The 18,124-nt window shown below is 41.8% G+C and overlaps 1 protein-coding gene across 2 annotated transcripts in view; it reads right to left on the reverse strand.

The window, feature by feature from the left end:
- Positions 1–282: 282 nt before the first annotated feature.
- The window catches only part of MCTP2 (multiple C2 and transmembrane domain containing 2), a 104,874-nt gene continuing 87,032 nt past the window's right edge, over positions 283–18,124 (reverse strand). For both annotated transcript variants that reach the window (XM_072345870.1, XM_072345871.1), the window contains 4 exons: positions 9,683–9,792; positions 7,194–7,303; positions 5,489–5,586; positions 283–3,218 (listed from right to left, as the gene is read on the reverse strand). In XM_072345870.1, coding sequence (XP_072201971.1) covers positions 3,150–3,218; positions 5,489–5,586; positions 7,194–7,303; positions 9,683–9,792 — 387 coding nt within the window. In that variant the 3' untranslated portion in view covers positions 283–3,149. The remainder of the gene's footprint in view (positions 3,219–5,488; positions 5,587–7,193; positions 7,304–9,682; positions 9,793–18,124) is intronic.

Here is an 18,124-nt window from a genome sequence, read left to right on the forward strand (position 1 = left end):
GTTTTGATTACTTCATTGTGCAGCAAATGCAGGTAACCTTCCTTTCCCCCAGGCAGGGGCTGGGAAATCCAGCCAAAAATGTTTAAAAGCAGGTGGGGTATCTCTTTACCTTATCTCCTACAGCAGTACAGCGTCCACTTCAGGTAACCACAGGTGCTGGTACACTGCACTGTCAAGTGATGTACTTGCTCACCTAGCCAGATACTAAATAATACAGCTCAGTAAGTTGTAAGGAACGAGAAATATATGTCCTAATCCAGGTAAATTAAAAACATCATCATAACCTCAAACATTTATTGCATTTCAAATAGCACTTATCAAAACAAAGAGCTCATTATAACATTTATACATACTGGGCCATCCAAACCCCTTTGTTTGGTATGTCTCCAGCGTAACAATCTAATACAAATTATTCCAAAACACACATCTATATATACATAAAGACATCATCCTCTCTCCTGAACAGAAACCAAATGTGAAAAAAATCTATAGGAAAAAAAAAATAAAAAAAAAATACTATTACAATATCAGTCTCAACTTCTGAATAAATAAACACTTGCTGCAGCTGAATATTTTCACTCAGATCAATGATCTGATTTCACATGCCTGCTTAAATATGTGGGACTTTGGTCCCTTCAAAGCGACAATACTAAAGTATGATGAACTGCATGGTAGTCTGAAGCGAGACAATGAGGCATTGTTTACACAGAAGATTGAGAAACTGGTTTAACAAAAGAGATCCGTGGACATCCATTGTCTGTACAAGAAGGAGATTTACTGGAGATTTTATAATTTCTACAAGACTCTTTCCAACCGACTTCATTAACTTGAAGTAAATCAAATCATGCAGAGATCTGGCTCAGCCAGAGAGACATGCCGGGAACGGTACAAAATGAAGAAGAACAGACACAAGATAAGCTTCAGAATCTTTGGCATTTTTCATAAACATTTTCAAGGTTTTTAAATCTGTATGTTCAATCACTTTCCCCACACACACTCACCTATAAATACATTATACATGTTCTCTTCTTTATACACAACTGCGTACATGCATGGGTATACAAGCACGCGTGCACACACAGAGGCATTTTTACAGTATTTTAAACTGAGATAATCTTCCTTCTATCTCTTACAAGAGCCAAACACATTCTTTATCAAACTCATGCACTCATCTCCTCTCCCTGGTAGCCCACAAGAGGATCCATGAGAACAGCACAGAGGAGGTTGAGACTGGACATCAGGAAACATTACTTTACCACGAGGGTGGTCAGACGCTAGAAAAGACTTCCTAACAAAGTGGTTGATGCCCCCATGCATGTTGGCACTCTAGAAGCATTTGGATAATGTCCTTGAGGATATTCTTTAACTTTTGGTTAGCCCTGAAGTGGTTGGGTAGTTGGACTCGATGACCTTTGTGGATCCTATCCAACTGAACTATTCCATTTTAACTCAAGTCTATGAACACGTGCTCCTCCTGATCCAATGGCAGAGAGGGGATTGTTACTTTGGAAAAACAAACATCTAAAAACCACTGAATCCAGTCAACAACCCAATGGAAAATACTCTGATGTTACTTTTTCATCCCCAAATTCATACATTAGGGCCTCAAGTTTGCATCATCAAATGGTGCAACACCATTTGGATTGCCAATCCATAAGCAAAGCTTCACCTGTTTTACTTCTAATTTGACTGCTTCCAAAGCCTTATTTTTTAAGAAGTAACTGAAGCACCAGGATTCTCTTCGTAAGGTGAACCACCTGAGGCAATGCTGATGGAAGCACCTGCCTGGAAACGGCAAGAACCAAGCTCCAGCTCTCATGCTAACAATGTCTCGTGGGGGCAAGTCACAAGTCACTCCCACGAAGTCCTGCAGCAACTACAAAACTGAGGACTACACTCTCAAAAACAAAAAAAAACAACTGAGCAGGTTTACATGATTCTCCACCTCAGTTTCCCAAGGCAAACCACATGGATCATGCTGGTTATGTGAATTTTACAAAGCAGAAGAACAATAGCTGAAAGATCAATAAGAAAGCAAGGGAAACCACATTCCCCTCAGAAGACTGAGTCCTTTGTCCTGTCTCTTCATTGCTCATTTCCCATGTAACTTCATTTTCTGATTCTTTCCCTGTGGACTCCAATGGGAATCAGTGGCAGACCAACACCTGCCCGCTATTGCACAGCCACATCTTTGGGCACCACGTACTCTTCCTGCACAAGCACTTGTTTCTTTAAGGCAATAAAGTGTTCTTCTCCTGGATCTGTAGTGTTGACCCCTCTGGATTTAGACAGAAAAACAAGAGCTGTGCTGAAAATATCTGATGAGATAGAGTTATAAAAGGCAAGTCAACAGAGTCTTTTCAGGTCAGTGAGTCAGGCTTCTCTGCAGTCTCTTAATCCTTTGGTAGCAGAAGGTTCTCATGCATCCATTGCCAGCAATGGATCTCTGATGAATCCAGTACCCAAACAGTTAACCACAGGGTGGGCTTATTTTTTTTAAAGAAAAGGGAAAAAGGAAAAACCCACAAGTGCTGGATGAAATATTGAGATACTGCTGGAGCTCCTCACTCTGCTAATTATGATAAAAAACTTTTTAAGATGTACACTGCTTGAACAGAAGATGGGTATCAAAGACTCGTTAATTCAGAGCTTAAACCTTTCTAGGCACAGTGATTTAACTCAGAAAAGAATAGCTTTCATATCTTAATGTAAATCTGTTGGATATGTTAAAAACTGGTTCAGAGCATCTCCTCACATCAGCTCAGCTGATCTGCTATGCTAGGCAGAATTATTTCCTCCTACATAAAAAAAAAAATGGAGCGCTGCCACATCCAGCCTTGCCTCTGCAATCGAAGCAAAATATGAAATAAGAGGGAATGCAGTGGCACCATACCCTGCCACACTGCTCCCCACCCTACAAACTAATCCACGTGTTCCACACTGCTCTTTAGGGACTACATCTTGGTGCCAAGAGGCAGCCCAAAAAACCACTCAAAATAGGTGCTTATAAAAAAGACCAGAAACAACAACAACAACAAAAGCCCCAGCAAATTATTGTGTTGTTCTGAACTACGAAGACAAGGGGGAAGCACGTGTGTTCATGTCGGGGGTATGGAGGGAGATGCTGCGTTCCGATATCGAGCTTCATCCTACAGAGCACTCCGTTTCTTCCTAATGGGACTGGAGCTGCTGTATGGTTTCAATTCAGCATGCTGCACCTGTAAAAACAAATAGACATGACGTTTGCAGCTAGGTAACTTTAGCTCACTACAGCGTGTGTTAATGGCTCCCCAAGGACAAACCAAGGGAAACTAAGGAAGGTTCAAAAGTAATGAATCATTTTCTAAACACAGGAACATGGGGGATTAATTGCAGGAAGGATTTGAGAAGTCATGCATCATTTCTCGAAACGAAAATATTAAAAGCAGATTTTTCTAATGAGATACATGGGGCTCTACCTAATTTCTGTAGCAGAGGAGAGATCTTTGGGTTTGTTTTAGTTTGGGAGCTGTTTTTCTTCTTCTGGCATTAACCAATAAGTTTAATAAACTTCTCCGAGGAGTAATGGATCAGGTGGATCCCAATATGCATCAAAAATGACTTGTCAAAATTGCACGCAGACCTTGGGATGCTGGAATATTTAATCAAACTGAACCTGGACAAAGCTACCTCCACCTTCCAATACTATTTCATTTACCATTAAACAGGTAAAACACATGTGGATAAACTGAAGAGGATCAGCGAATTGCCCATTGTGCCATAGAGAAGTATTTCCATTGAAACCACAGAAACCTTTTGCTGAATGCGCCATCTTTTCCACTCCTCTGCCTTTTGCCTAGCACACGTGGGTTGTAAATGGCTAAAACACAGAGGTGTTTTCCAAGTCATTGCAGTACCGCAGTGCATCATGATGATGCATCAATAGCACGTTAAAGGAAGCAGACAGAAAGGATTTGGAGTTGCCACGGATGACTCTTTGCTGGAGGACCACGTGGCTAACATTCAGGCTTCACTATTTTTAGCACCAGTGGAAAACTGCTCTGAGAAGGTTTGTCCCATCGAAGGAACTTTTATTAGTCCTCTCTCAGAGTAAATGGTCATCATTTTCCTCAGAGAGTTCAAAGGTTTCCAAAATGATAGAAACCACTCAAGGAAATGTTACAAATGTAAATGTTAAATAAAGCATAAATAGAAAAGCAGCTTATCTCCAAATATAAACATTAAAAGGGCATATGCGAACCATCACTGCAAATCCAGGGTGCTCGACGAGAGCAATGGCAAAAAAAACCAAACCCAACCAAAAATACACTCAAGCTTAATGTCTCTATGATTATTCCTGTTTAGCTCTTTTGCTCCCACCAGTCTACGAAGAGATTTCTCTCAAGTTATTAGTGCTGCCATCAGCCAATCTGGTGACCTCTTGAGATAAATGTCACCACAAGCCTTTCCAACCCTGTTTCTACCAGATGCTTCGACGCTGCATGGAGGCAATTATTTTTCGGTCTCCAGCAGAGTAAAATCACTACAGGCGAGATTGTGATCCCCTTATTCACAGTAAGCAGCACCTCACTGTGAATGTACCACGATTCACAGAGGAAGATACAATGTCAGTGGGATCCAGAGCATCAGGATCGGGGCCTGAGGACACAGATTCCAGTTGATTAAAACAAAAGAAAGAATCCTTTATATCACGCGCCTTGTTACTCAGCAAGACCATTCTCCCTCCTTTAGGAGAAATAAACAGATCCTGACATTCTAAAGGACTTATTGTTCAAATAATTCCCAGGAAGATTGGCAGGATTACCGAAGACACTGCTGTTGTTTCAAAGAAATATGAAAAGAGACGAGACTTGACTGAAATTGAGGGCGGATAGATTCTGGCTAGATTAAAAGTTATAATTCTGTAATGGTAGAAGACTGAACTCATCAACCGCAGAGTATTTTATACACATCTCAAAGCTTTCTGTAATGAGAAAGATGAGCTGAGCCTTGTCCAAGGGCAGCCTGGAGTTCAAGGTGGGTGGGGAGGAAGAATTTTGAGGGATGGCTGATGTGAAAAAAAACCACAGCGAGCACAAAGTGACGGAAATAATCCCCCCCACACTCGATTTTGAGAAAAGGGAGAATTCAGAAAGCCTTTTGGATGGTTATCTCTATCAAAGAGACTATTTTTCTCTTTCCTCCGTACAAATATAGGAGCAGAAAGGTGACGGAAACCATAGTTCACTAACCACGTTGGGTGATTTTCCGGATCATTTTTAAGTAAGTCTTTTCAGGATAATTTTTCTGCAATCATGCTTCTGACAAAGGATTTTGGCTCCCCTCTATTCTAACATTCCCCCCCAACCCCCTCACCCTCCACGGATTTTCCCAATCCCTTATCTCAGTTATTCAAAAGTGAAGGGGCATTGTATTCCCCAACAGAGCACCCCAGCCACTCTCAGAGCTGCTCGTTGCCTCTGTTGGTGCTGGCCATTTCATTACGTACCTTTTGAACATCAGATGGTACCCTGGAGAGGAAATCTAGTAGCTCGTTATTATCGATGGCATAGGGATTTCTAAGCTTCTTAGTAAATTTATTTATGCCTGGGAAAAATAAAAGCAAACAAAATAACGCATCTCATTTCTATCCCACTCCCTACTCAACTGTTCAAGTGAGGTGAAAAAGGGAAGAAGTCACAAGTAAAAATTAGTATGAAAGCGGTACCTCAAACTTCAAGCCACACACACATTGCCAGTCACGTCAATGGGGTGAGGGATGGGGGGGAGGGAGAGATTGCAGCATGCACTCATGCTGGAGGGTAACGTGGGGAGAATATAACCAATTTGCCACTGAAATGACTGTTAAATTCACTATCCCACATCAGCAAAGACACCCAACACCCTGCTGCTTCCCCACTAAGAGATCAGTATGGCTATCTAAAGGCACGGTAGAAGAGCAAAGTGTCATTGAGCAAAAGAAAACAGCCAGCTCACTTCAAAGAACAGCCAAAAAAATTCATATGCCAGCAGCCTCCAAGAATCATAATAGAGCATTCAATCCTATTACACCCCTGTCCAAAATCCCATGCTAGTCTCCTTGAAAGTAGTTCAAAATGAGATGGCTGCTCCAGCCTTCTCCTCTCTGTGAAATGTTCCTGCTTCACATCTGAGATGCAGCTTTTAAGCCATATACTTGTAGCAAAATGCCAACACAATTTTCTGTGTACCTGATTTTTAAAAAACAGAAAATACCATAAGGTCTTTTAAGGCCTTGCCACAGGGTAGTTGTTTAACACGTATCATATTTGAAGGCCCTGTCAGTCTAGATGATGTTGAATGGATGTATAGTTCTCTTGTATTCACCATGTCCTCCATACCAGAACAACAGTATTTTGTTACAGAACTTTCCTCCCCTTTTTCCTTTTGCTCTTTCTTTTGTTCAATTTAATCCTTTATTTATTTTCTTTTTTCTCCTAAAGCAGTGGCTCAGGCCTGGCAGGGTGATGGGAGCTCCCTACAGCCCAGTGCTGCACCAGGGCAGAGCTTAGCAGTTTGGTGAGGACTACCTTCAGATTGAGATAAAAGACAGCGTGATAAAAAAGACAGAAGGCCACTCTGAGTTAAGAACAGACTTCAGCAACTGAAACATGCTTTTTTCCTGTTGCTCTTGAAGACCGCCTCTTCCTCAAAACACTATCAGGCACTTCTTCATATTTAACAGCCCCTATTTTGCTTCATCCCAATAAATCAATACACTTTCATAACAACCCCGTTCCATTCCCTGCTCCAAAGATACTCTCACTGCCTCCCATTGGACCACAGGTTATTGAGCACAATGCTCCCCTTGGTTTTGCTAAGAATCAAACAGCTGCCAGGGCCCTGGCCTTCATGGTCAAGCTCTTCAAAGACACCTTGCCCATTCCCTATCACTTCCCAGCTGGGAGCTTCAGCACAAGGAAGCTAACTGCTTCCTAATAATAGTAATAGCAATAAATGAAAATAGTTTATCTACACTTATGTGCTAACCCTAAGAAAAGAAGACTGTTGGGTGACCCAGGGAGTGAAAGAAAAAAATGTTAAGTGGTTCGTAGCATATTAACTCATCTATAAGTAAAAGCAACTGATTGTAACAGGAAATATAAAGATTGATTTAACTCAGTGAATACATAACATACATACTGCAAGCATATGAGAGACAGTGGAGTACTTACCCCAGATTAAAATAATGTACCTCAGCGGTATAAAGTACAAAATAACTGTTGCTGCAGCAAGGAACAAGCAGGCCAGAACAGAGAGGAAGGGCACCGTCCAGTTCAACGTGCTGCAAGGAATGACACATCTCAGTATTTCTATGCTGTACTTTGTGATAGATGATAACATAACGATTTCTTTGCAATGTTTTATGCACTGAAATACAGAGATGCACTTTGGAAAGTGGGTAAGCAGAGTCCTGCACCTGGATGCTGTAACAGATTAAAGGTGATATCTGAGAGGCAGATATCAGGACAAGGAGAGAGGATAGCCTCAGGGGGCTTGGTGAAGTTGTTAGCCAAGTAGAGAGTTGTTCTTGTTTCTTCTTATACACGTTGCACTTGTTACACATCTCTGCTCACCGGTCAGCTCTCCATTATTCATGGGAAGATTATCTGATTTGGAGACAAGGCCATGCTGCAGGTGCAAGCCATCTGAGCTGGCTCTGCTGGACCACAGTGGAGATGACATGAAAAGGGTGTTGATGCATGACCTGAAAGTGGCAGGTAGCCAGAGTCAACTCTGCCAGTAACTTGGAATGGATTAATTACAACTAATGCTAAACCTTCTAAACCTTACAAGAGCAGTTAGTCGCTTCTCTGCGTAGTACTGGGGAATAATATCCTATACAAATACATCTTAATAGGAATGCACTTGCTTCTATTTCCTTACATTTTGATCAATTTCTTATTACACTGAATATAGGAGGCTGTTTCAGGTCAGCTATTGTATGTACTCAGCTGTCCAAGCCTTTTCACACCCACATTTTTCCACTTGGGCTCTCAATCACCACAGTAATTTAGACTTGTAGCACACACAAAAAACCTTTCTTTCAGCCATATCATTCACATGTATGCATACTACATACTTTGGGTTATCAGCTATTAGTAACACATCTTGGCAGGCACTTCATCAACATGTTGTCCTGTATCATCATGAGATACCTGGAGACAATATGAACATTAACTAGTTTGTAGGTGGATTTACAGGTCTTTTCCCATAGAAGCTGTGGGTACCCCATCACTTGAGGTGCTCAAGGCCAGGCTGAACGGGCTATGGGCAGCCTGATCTGATGGTTGGCAACCAGTCCACAGCAAGGGGCTGGAGCTCAGTGATTTTTCAAGTCTCTTCCAACCCAAGAGCCATTCTATGATCTTAGCATTCGCTTCATGCCATCTACCTGCTAACTTCATCATGTCATGATGACAGGGAGTAGGAAGAAGAGGGAGTGAATGTGGATCACCTGTCAGGCTATAAAATAACATGAACTTCTCTTGACCAATAAAACTACCAGTACAGGAGAACAATTTTAAGCTTCACCAGACGTAGTAAGTATTAAGTAAAAATAGGTGGAGGAGAAGCCATCAACATAGCTCAAGCTGAAAAAAAGAACAAGTAGCAAAACAGCTCAATTCTGTTAAACTAGTAAAATTCCCTATGATTGCATAACTAGAGTGACAGATGGAAACTGCAGCACGATTCAGTCTGTCACTTACAAAGAATTTTGGTGGCAATTCTTTAATGGCGCATTTCTGTTGAGTTACAATGGAATTCTTCTGAAATTACATTGGGCCTCCCCATTAATACCCAATGTGTTCTTTAAGACCATTGTCACCGAAATGAATACAAGAATTAATAGTGAGTCTTCCTGCCACGCAGCTGGGCAGAACACTGCCCCGTTCATAGACTGGAATACATCTCTGGGCCACTTCCACCCCAGCTGGGGTGCACGGCGTGGAACCACAGCACATGGGTTTGCTGTATTTTTAGCATGAACCCAGCTCTTCATTAAAGTGTGGCTCAATCACAAACCATCACTTTGTGCCCAAAACAGAAAACAATGTGGGTCAATGAATTGCCAATAAAGATTGGGTTATAAAAGTTTATATGTGTTTGTGTGGGGGACTTTCCTTTTTTTTTTTTTATCCCTCTTTGGCTCTTCACCTCTTTCCCTTTCAGGGTCAGGAATACCCCATGTGCCTCCTGCTGTGACAAGACCAGAAAACTGCCTTCAGGCTTCCTTGTGGTATCAGCAGGAAGCAGAAAGCTCAAAATGGTAGAGAAGAACATCAGTGCACTGTAGATGGAAATACATGACTGGTAACCCCTGTAACCAGGGTAGGGAGGGCATGGGAAAGGCAATACTATCAGTCCCCTATGTATTTTCTATGGAGGAAATACTAAGAAAAGCCCGATAGTTCTGAGCCCACAACCTCAAGTAGCATTTCCCATCCCAACTCCATCATAGACAAGATCATAACTCTGAGTAGATGAACGCTTTGAGAGCTACACTAGCAGAGCGCATGGCCTCTACTCTTCTCTACGCTTCAGGAACATTTATGGAATAGAAATTCCATGACCAGCCTCTCCCTGCTTCACCTTGCAAGAAATCTGCCCCAGCTCTACTTCATTGCAAATCAAGGTAAAGCAAGAAAAATCCACCACTTACTTTTTAATTCTCTCTCCAAACGAAGCAATTTCCTCTAGAATGCTTTGAACAGTTACGATGATCTCTTGCACCATGTGGATTCTGTCAATTATTCCCTTTTTCTCAGATTCCTACCCCCCCAAAAAAAAGAAAAACATTATGCTCAGTATTTGCTAACATGTTCACAGATACATGAGAAAAGTTAGAGATTCCCACTTCATGTATCCATGAACTCAAGCATATCACTGAAAGAAGGAGAGAAAACATTTACTATACATAATGAATATGAAGGCAAATGGTTCCTCACATTTTCCTTCTTTCCCTCACTACCTCCCTAGAGGTTTCTTTATCTTATAACATGAAGTTCAGGATTTCAGGCCAGGCTTTCGCTGAAGAGCCCAGCTATATGTCAACCCAGTAAAGGTGCTGAGCATCCCTCAATCCATAACTGCTAAATATCACATTTCCGAGCATTGCAAACTCCCAACAGCCATGCTGTTTTCTGTCCATAAATTAGCAGCAAGATACTGGATGCAATGTGTTTTTTTCTTAATCCTTCTACATACAGAGACTTATTATTTTACTTGGGGGGCTGGGGGTGGGAAAAAAAAAAGAATCAAAGGAAAAAATGACATTTTCTTTTTAAAGCAGGCAACTCTCAACTTCATTTCTTACTGCTTATTTTAGGCAACAACATTACAGGACATTACTACACATGTGCAGGAATAAAAAGGAAGCACAGAATGAATTAAAAATCAAAATGACTTAAATCAGCCTTAGAAATCAGTATACAATTATCAGCATTCAGCGTTTCTTTGCCAGCAATCTAACACACATACAGGCATGCAAATTGGTGCGGTTGCAGATATTCTAGCAAGAAATCAGCAAAACATTCACTTATTACAAAATGCAGAGCCCTGGACACTGATTTTACATCACATTTAGACTCTCCAAAACCAGCTCCATTTAGAAAAAAAGAAATTTGTTGTGTTTTTGTTTTTAACCAGTCAGCATCCAGAGAGGGGAGCTGATAGTGGTACACTGCAAGTCATGTCCATGTACATGTTCTCCTGGAGGTGCTCAAGGCCAGGCTGGATGGGGCAACCTGATCTGGTGGGGGCACTCAGCCCATAGCAGGGGGTTGGAGCTCAGTGACCTTTAAGGTCCTTCCAACCCAAGCCGTTCTATGATTCCATCTTTCTCCATCATCCCTGCCAGCCAGAGTATGTGGGAGTAAGCAGGAACCGGAGACATTCAGAGCAACACTGCCTACAATTTTCCCCCTGCCATGAAACCGCAATATTCTGCTGTGCAGGATAGAGGGTCAGAGGCCACCTGCAGTCACAAAGGGCCACAGAGGTGAAGTCTCACTGCTACAGGCTTTTGACACTATCATGCCACGAGAGGGACTGTGTGCATCTGAGAGAGGGCACTGCCCTACATCTGTGTGTGCTAAAATAACATATGAACCATCCTTGGATACTAAGAGCCAGACACGACAGCATGGCCCTCATAACCCTTAAAAGCCAAGCTTGGAATTACTTACTGCATATTTCTCTTCACAGTAATTTTTGAGTTGAAAAAGCCAGCCAAAACCACCACAGAGTTATCAAGCTCCAGATATCTGAATATTTGCCTTTAGGTTGCAAGGGAATGCACAGTAAATAGAAGCAAGATTTTTAAATAATCACACATTTGGGTGTGAAAATGAGTATTTTTACATTAATAAAACAACCAACCAAAAAAAAAAAAACCCACAAAACCCCTGGGGTGTGAAATAACCCCAGAACTAAATAAATAAAGAAATAGCCAGCTTATGTGAAAATAGCACCAAAAAGTCATTTTCACACAGCTCCAGCTATAACCTTGCTAGGCTCAAATGTAAATGACACATTAGGATTATTTTTAACCATTCCTTCACTAGAACGGTGCAATGGTCGCTTAGTCATAGTTGGCACTTACACACCAAACTTGCCGGTATAAGTTGAGAGCAGTATAGCAGCCAGTGGGGATTTCGTTCTATCCTAATGCAGACAGATGGGTAAAAGAAACCACTTCAGATGATATTCAGTGATATTCCAGGGCAAGCCTACTCTTGCTACCCACAGCTGAAAGGAAGATTGTCCAACAACTCTATCTGCATCATGCTGGCTTCATTTACACGTTTTCCACTGAGCACAGAAACACAGTGATAATGCACTTTAACCAACACCACATCACTCCTGCAGCAGCCACCAAGCAGACTAGGAAAATAAAACAGGAACCACCAGCTCACGGGATAAAAGGACAACTGCATATGTATCCTTACCTAGCATGTGCACTAAAATCAGTCCCAGACAATATGCTATTTTCTATTTGCAATACAAAATATATGCAAGCAAGGAATGGGCAGAGGTAGTTAGGAATTAGAATGCATTTTAATTGAACTCAGTTGTTGGACGATAATATGTGCTAGCCACTACTCACTCCATGCATTGCTCTGCCAGTGCCAAACTAATCTGAAAACCTATCTATGTCTTTTCTTTGTTATTACTGTTTTTGTTCTGGAAACCAAACACATTTACAGGATGATTAGGCACTGGTTAAGCAGGAGAGAAGCAGACAAACGAAGCACAGCAAGTAGGATCTTCCAATTTATGTAGGCTGTGGAGCACTGTGTATGCTTTCTCAAGTCAGAACCTCACAAAACACTGTCAGAAGCAGTGAGAATAGCTGTAGCCCATCAAGAATACAGTCACAGCTCCATATTTATTAGTAAATGAGCAACTGCCATACAGAAAGTTATCACCGAGCATTAAGATATTTGTTAGAGATGTAATCCTAAATTCACCTTCCATTCTACTTTTCTATCTGTGCATGGTCCCACCCGCAGCACAGGTAACTGTGCTCCTTCCTGTTCAGATATCGCTCCTCTCCCAGTTGTTTTGGACTCAATGTATTATGCTGCTGGAAAACAGGATTTGGATACCCATGGTTCAAAACCAAAGCTCTGAAGCACTTCCTTGAATTTAAAATAAAATACCCCGCCTGCTTCTCACACTTATTTTTCCCCCCTTAAATCAGCTGGGAAACTTCCTTTCCTTCAAGGCCTTTTTCTTCTTTATTTCTTAGCTGATTACAGCACTGTGGGTGGACCAAAACCAGTCTGCAGCCTCTGGGAAAGAATTAAGTCCATCAAAATGAACTTACAACTGAGAATTAATTATATAATCAGTGTGTTGCTTCAAATCTTCCTTGCATATCCCGATTTAAGAAACCTTCGTTTCTACATTAATTGCCTGAACAAAAAACACAAAAGGGGTCTTACAGAAGATTAAGCATGTCAGTGGAAGATGGGGGAAAGGAGAAAAAAAAACCAGCAAATTCACAAGTTAAGTCTTTTGTGTCCAGTTAATGCACATCGGCTTGAACTTCCACATGAAGACACCAGATCTCTCTCTCTCTGCCCTGCTGAATAAAAAGTCCTTCTACATTTCTCTTTCTGAAATGCACAGCGGTTAACAACCTGAACACAGAAAGGCACATAAGGGGTTACTGCATTTCTCTGATCTTTTCCCTTCCTAACAACACCATCCCGGTCCCAGACACTCAGGAACAGTTGCAAAAGAAACACGCATGACAACAAAATTGATGCACTTGCAGTGACAGAGACTTTGAAAGTGCGTGAAATACGGGCATGCCGAGAGGAGCCATCTCCAGCATTAACACATCAATTCACCACTGGTGAGCTACAGTTGTCAGTGCCAGGACTGCGAGGGAAATCATGAAACCTACGGAGGAAGCGACCGAGGACAAAAATTACCCATCGTTTGCTTCGCTCTGCACCACAGCCCAAACAAAGCTACTTACTGCTGCTTCTCTAGCAAAGAATTCAGTGCTGAATTGAAAACACGGATGGTAGAGATCTGCTACTTCTTGCCGTCATTTGTTTCCATGATTAACAACCGTCGCTTTCACAAAGGCTAAAAGCAGAGTTTGCTCTGGATACATCCAAAAGAGTAAAACGTGAGGATGTTTTACCACGCTGTTTTACACGTGAATTTTTCTTTATATATACTGCACATACTGTGTGCAGACAACCTAAAATTCAGGCGTGTACTCACTAGCAACTTCTAATTGCTTCGTACCATGCGCCTGCGCAAAAAGAAATCCTGCATGCAACTTTCAGACAAGTGGTATTCATCAGCAAATTTCTGGCATGCCAAGGGAAACTCAATATATAAAGCTGAAGAACACTCGGGGGCAAGGATGAGGAATAAGGGGAGGAGAGAGAATAAATAGGAATTAATACAAAAGGAGGAAGAAAGCGAGACACAGGCCACCAAGTCAGGACTGAAAATCTGGAATCAGAAGAGTCAGTCTGCCTCTGGGCTGGCCTAGCCATCAGGATTAGCTTTCTTACAGCCATTCCGTTACATTACCACTGCTACAAACACGTTAGGGCAATATTTTGTCAGGATTTCTCCCCATGCACCAGATAGGAACTCCCCAGTGTACTGGCAGCAAAACAAGATCGACAGAAAGAAAGAAGCTCAGGCATGCACGCCTTTTAGTCTGCTGTTCTTCCGGGTTCTGAAAAACATGCTGTAGTTACTTAGAGAAAAAGAGATGTAACCAAAGTTGGATTTCACTTGCAGCTTAGAGCCATAGAATCACTTGAGTTGGAAGGGACCTTTAAAGGTCATCCTGTCCAACTACCCTGCAGTGCACTGGGACACCTACAGCTCAATCAGGTTGTTCAGAGCATGGTCCAGCCTCACCTTGAACGTGGAACTCCAGACTCACTGCTGCCTGGCAAGACTCCTATCAAACATCTTAAGGCCAAAATAGTCACAGATCACAGATGAAGAACTTCTGGAACTAGAAAGAATTTACTAGGCATAAATAGGAGACCACTGTTCTCTACAGGGAACCATTTGCTAACAGCATCAGTCCAGCAGCAGAATGAAGCTGTTGTGGGAGGTGGCAGTTATGGGAGTCCTTTGGTAGCTAAAATGAATTCCAGGCAGAGCTTTGAAAATAGACACCATGGCAACCTTGAACCTCCTGCTTTCCACAGGAGCTAAGGGTGGCCATAATGATCCCAGCAATCTGCCTTGCTGAGTCATTGCCTTGCCCTGAGCTGTGATGTCTGCTGCATGCTGAGGAAGGCTTCTTGGCTCTTACAGGAGGACGAGCACGCAGAGGGGATGGCTGCCAAACTCCCAGCGATTGCCTTGTGCAGTCCCAAAACTGTGCATCACAGGATCGTTTTGTTTATTAACACCATGCTGCAAATGTGCCTGCCTGGCTGTGGAAATGTAGCGAATCTGAGCATACTTGAAATAATTACCAAATAGAGGAAATGCAACACATACAGGTCAATTTATGCTCTCAGTTAAAAAGGTGTGAAATCTGGAATAATTCCACCAGAGCCAATAGAATTACTTCAGGCTGATACGAAGGACAGCACCACCAGCCTTAGTAGGACACATTTTAAAAGCGGGGCACAGCATCTTACAGCTACGTCTGGGGGGCAAAAAGGCCAAAAATGGCCATCTCATGCCTCATTAAGGAGAGCTCATAGGAAAACACAGCATTTACTTTGCTTACGTTAGACAGATTTCATCCGTGCACAGCAGACTTTGATTTTTCTAAACCAAACCAGAATTTAAGATTGTATGGAGAGACTTAGGTCATAACTCTGTTGCTTTCCCTCTGGACAGTTATGAAATACAGGAGTTTAAAATGCATGCTCTGTGCTTGTATGTATTTAGAGATGTAAAATAGCCCAGGATCTGGTGATACTACTGCAAGTCTTAAAGCAATATCAGTAGTCACAACAGAATAAAACAACGTTCTGGTGAGAAACGTGTGCACAAGAACTGAAAAAGAGAAGTCTGAACAGAGAGAAGAATGCGTCGTTCATCTTTTGTCTTAAAAGAAAAACAACTTTGAGCAAAAAAAAAAAAGAAAGTGCTTTCTCCTGGAGATACACGAGACCTAAGAACAATTGCACAGTGATTAGATTTAAACTACTGCATCATCATCTATAATCTAGCAATTTGGGGTACGGGAGGAAGATAGTCCTATTCAGATGTCTGCCCAATTCGAAAGAAATTTTAACAACGTTTCACATAGTTGGAATTTTTAAGGGAAATTTTGTTTTAAGCTCCCTGAGGTTTATGAGCTCAGCCCAGAGGTCTGCTCAGTGCTATTTAATATTCCCCCAGAGATTTAGAGGAGTTACAGTGTTGGTTCGCCTACCTGCAGGGCAAGAGGAAAAATGTCAGCTTGCATATGTCTGCTAAGGTTTTATGTGAGGAAAGCCACACAACAGCACCTGGTATACCTAAAAATCTTTGCACAGTCCCTACTATGAATTCCTCTCTCCCATCACTCTCAAAGTTATGGATGTCCAGAATGCTGGTGGGCCACGATGATGGGCCAAGGATTGTGCCAAGTTATGGCTGCCTGTGGATCACAGCATTCCTAAAACATGCCACACTGCAAACTGAGAAATATCAGATCATCTCTCTTCCTGTTTCTGGTACGCAGAAGGTTTTGCAAAGAGGAAAGCATACACAGAGCAATCTGTGTACTCTGGATTAACCAGAAGTTGATTAGGTTAATAAGAAGCATGGAGGAAACTTGCCAAAGTCAAAATAGTGTCTTATGCAATAACTAGAAACTTTCATTACTTTAGTCAAGACTGTTACCAGACCAGATGGATCCTGTGTGCTTAGAAGTGACTCATCCTCTTTGCACCAATCATTCCTGGGACAAGCAGCAGAATCCATCCCTTAGTACCAATATAGATGATGGAGGAGCCCAGCTTATTTGCGGTCTGTACACAGACTCATTAGGAAGAAGTAAGAGAGGATCCATCATACTTACTGAAGTGAGAGCAGTAATGTAAGGAAGCTCAAGCCTACATAAACATACACCTTGATTTGTTTTGTTTTTATGACACGATCTTGCCCACAGTTTTGTGGAGAAGGCGTGTGATCCCGATTTGTCTGATCACACCCTTTGTATGATGGGGGATTTTCAAGCCTTTACCATCATTTCTCTTCATCAACCTCAAGGGGAAATGATGAAATATTATACTACAATTGTTGTATGGAAGAAAAAAGTAAGAGTCTAATGAAATTATTTATACTTTCAAAGACTAAAACAATGAGATGCTATTGTCTTCTATGACCTTTGCTAAGTATGGGGATACAGCATCTTACACAATAGACTCTTGGTTCATGTTTCAATTACTGACCTTTACTGTGGAGGAAATTAATGCAATTTTCATCTTAATCCACCCGTACAAATAAGATCCATACGGAAGGTTTCCACATGCTGAATCAAACACAAATGGAAAATGTCAGCTGTTTGCTACCGGATGAATTTGACTTTAATTTGTTTGGCTGAATCTTTCCAAACTGTTCTCGTACAAGTTGGTTTGCTCTTGGTGCCCATTTCTGAAAGAATTTCTTACATAGGGAATGAGGAATTCCTTCTTTGGGGATTTTTCCTGGCCTCTCCTTCCCTCAGAAAAATTAACCACGAGGTGCTAAACATTTCTTGGAAGCTGTCAATGAACTTGGCTTGAAGTCACAGCGTCATCTAATCCTTCCCTATTACATCCCATTAGTCCAGCACAGCTATGTAAGCTCACCACTGGATGGATCCTCCAAGAAAAAGAGCAGAGATCTCTGTTGACTTATTTTTGGGTCTGATTTTCTTTCAGTTCAATTAACAAATCTGGAAATAACACTAATTTTTATGTTTTGTTTTGGTGGAAATGCAAAGCTTTTTCCACAAAACTTAATGCCACGAGAAAATTCCAAGACTCTTTCCAATCTGGTGCTAGCACACTCTTATTTAACAAAGTAGCTGTCTGCTCTTGAAGCTCCACAGTCGTCGTCAAGAAAAGAAAGAGGAAAAGAAGTAAAATAAACAGAAACGGTCAATGATCAGACAACTCGCAATCTAAGCTGCATACAACTTGTCTATACCACTCTACTGGTGGGCAAAAGATGTTTCAGCGACATAATTCTAAAACAATCCTTCAGACAGTCTGACAGAGCCCAGAGCTGACAGGACAGAGCCTGAACTCCACATCTAAGATGGAATGAATCCGAGAAGGCATTCATCCACCGAGCAGCTCGTGCCAAAGGGACACAGCTCTCTTATCTCTGTGATGGTATTTGGAAAGGGCAGAGGGAGAAACGATGGGGGATGCGGCAATTAAGCGCTGTCATTTAAGACAGATAGTTTAGGTGGAGGGAGTTAATCTGCTCACGGGTTTTTGAACTGAGCGTCTGTGTATTTATAATTTGTAAACAGTTCATCTCTTAGAGGGTGTGTTACAATTCCCAGAAGCGTGGTCTGTTATGTCTAACTTGCAGCAGAACCCAGAAAGGCTATGTGTGCGACTGTTTTGATACAACATGATGATAGGAAACAGAAACAGTGGCCTCGTAGACTACG

This window comes from Excalfactoria chinensis, chromosome 10 (assembly GCF_039878825.1).
Source record: "Excalfactoria chinensis isolate bCotChi1 chromosome 10, bCotChi1.hap2, whole genome shotgun sequence".
Lineage (NCBI taxonomy): Eukaryota > Metazoa > Chordata > Aves > Galliformes > Phasianidae > Excalfactoria > Excalfactoria chinensis.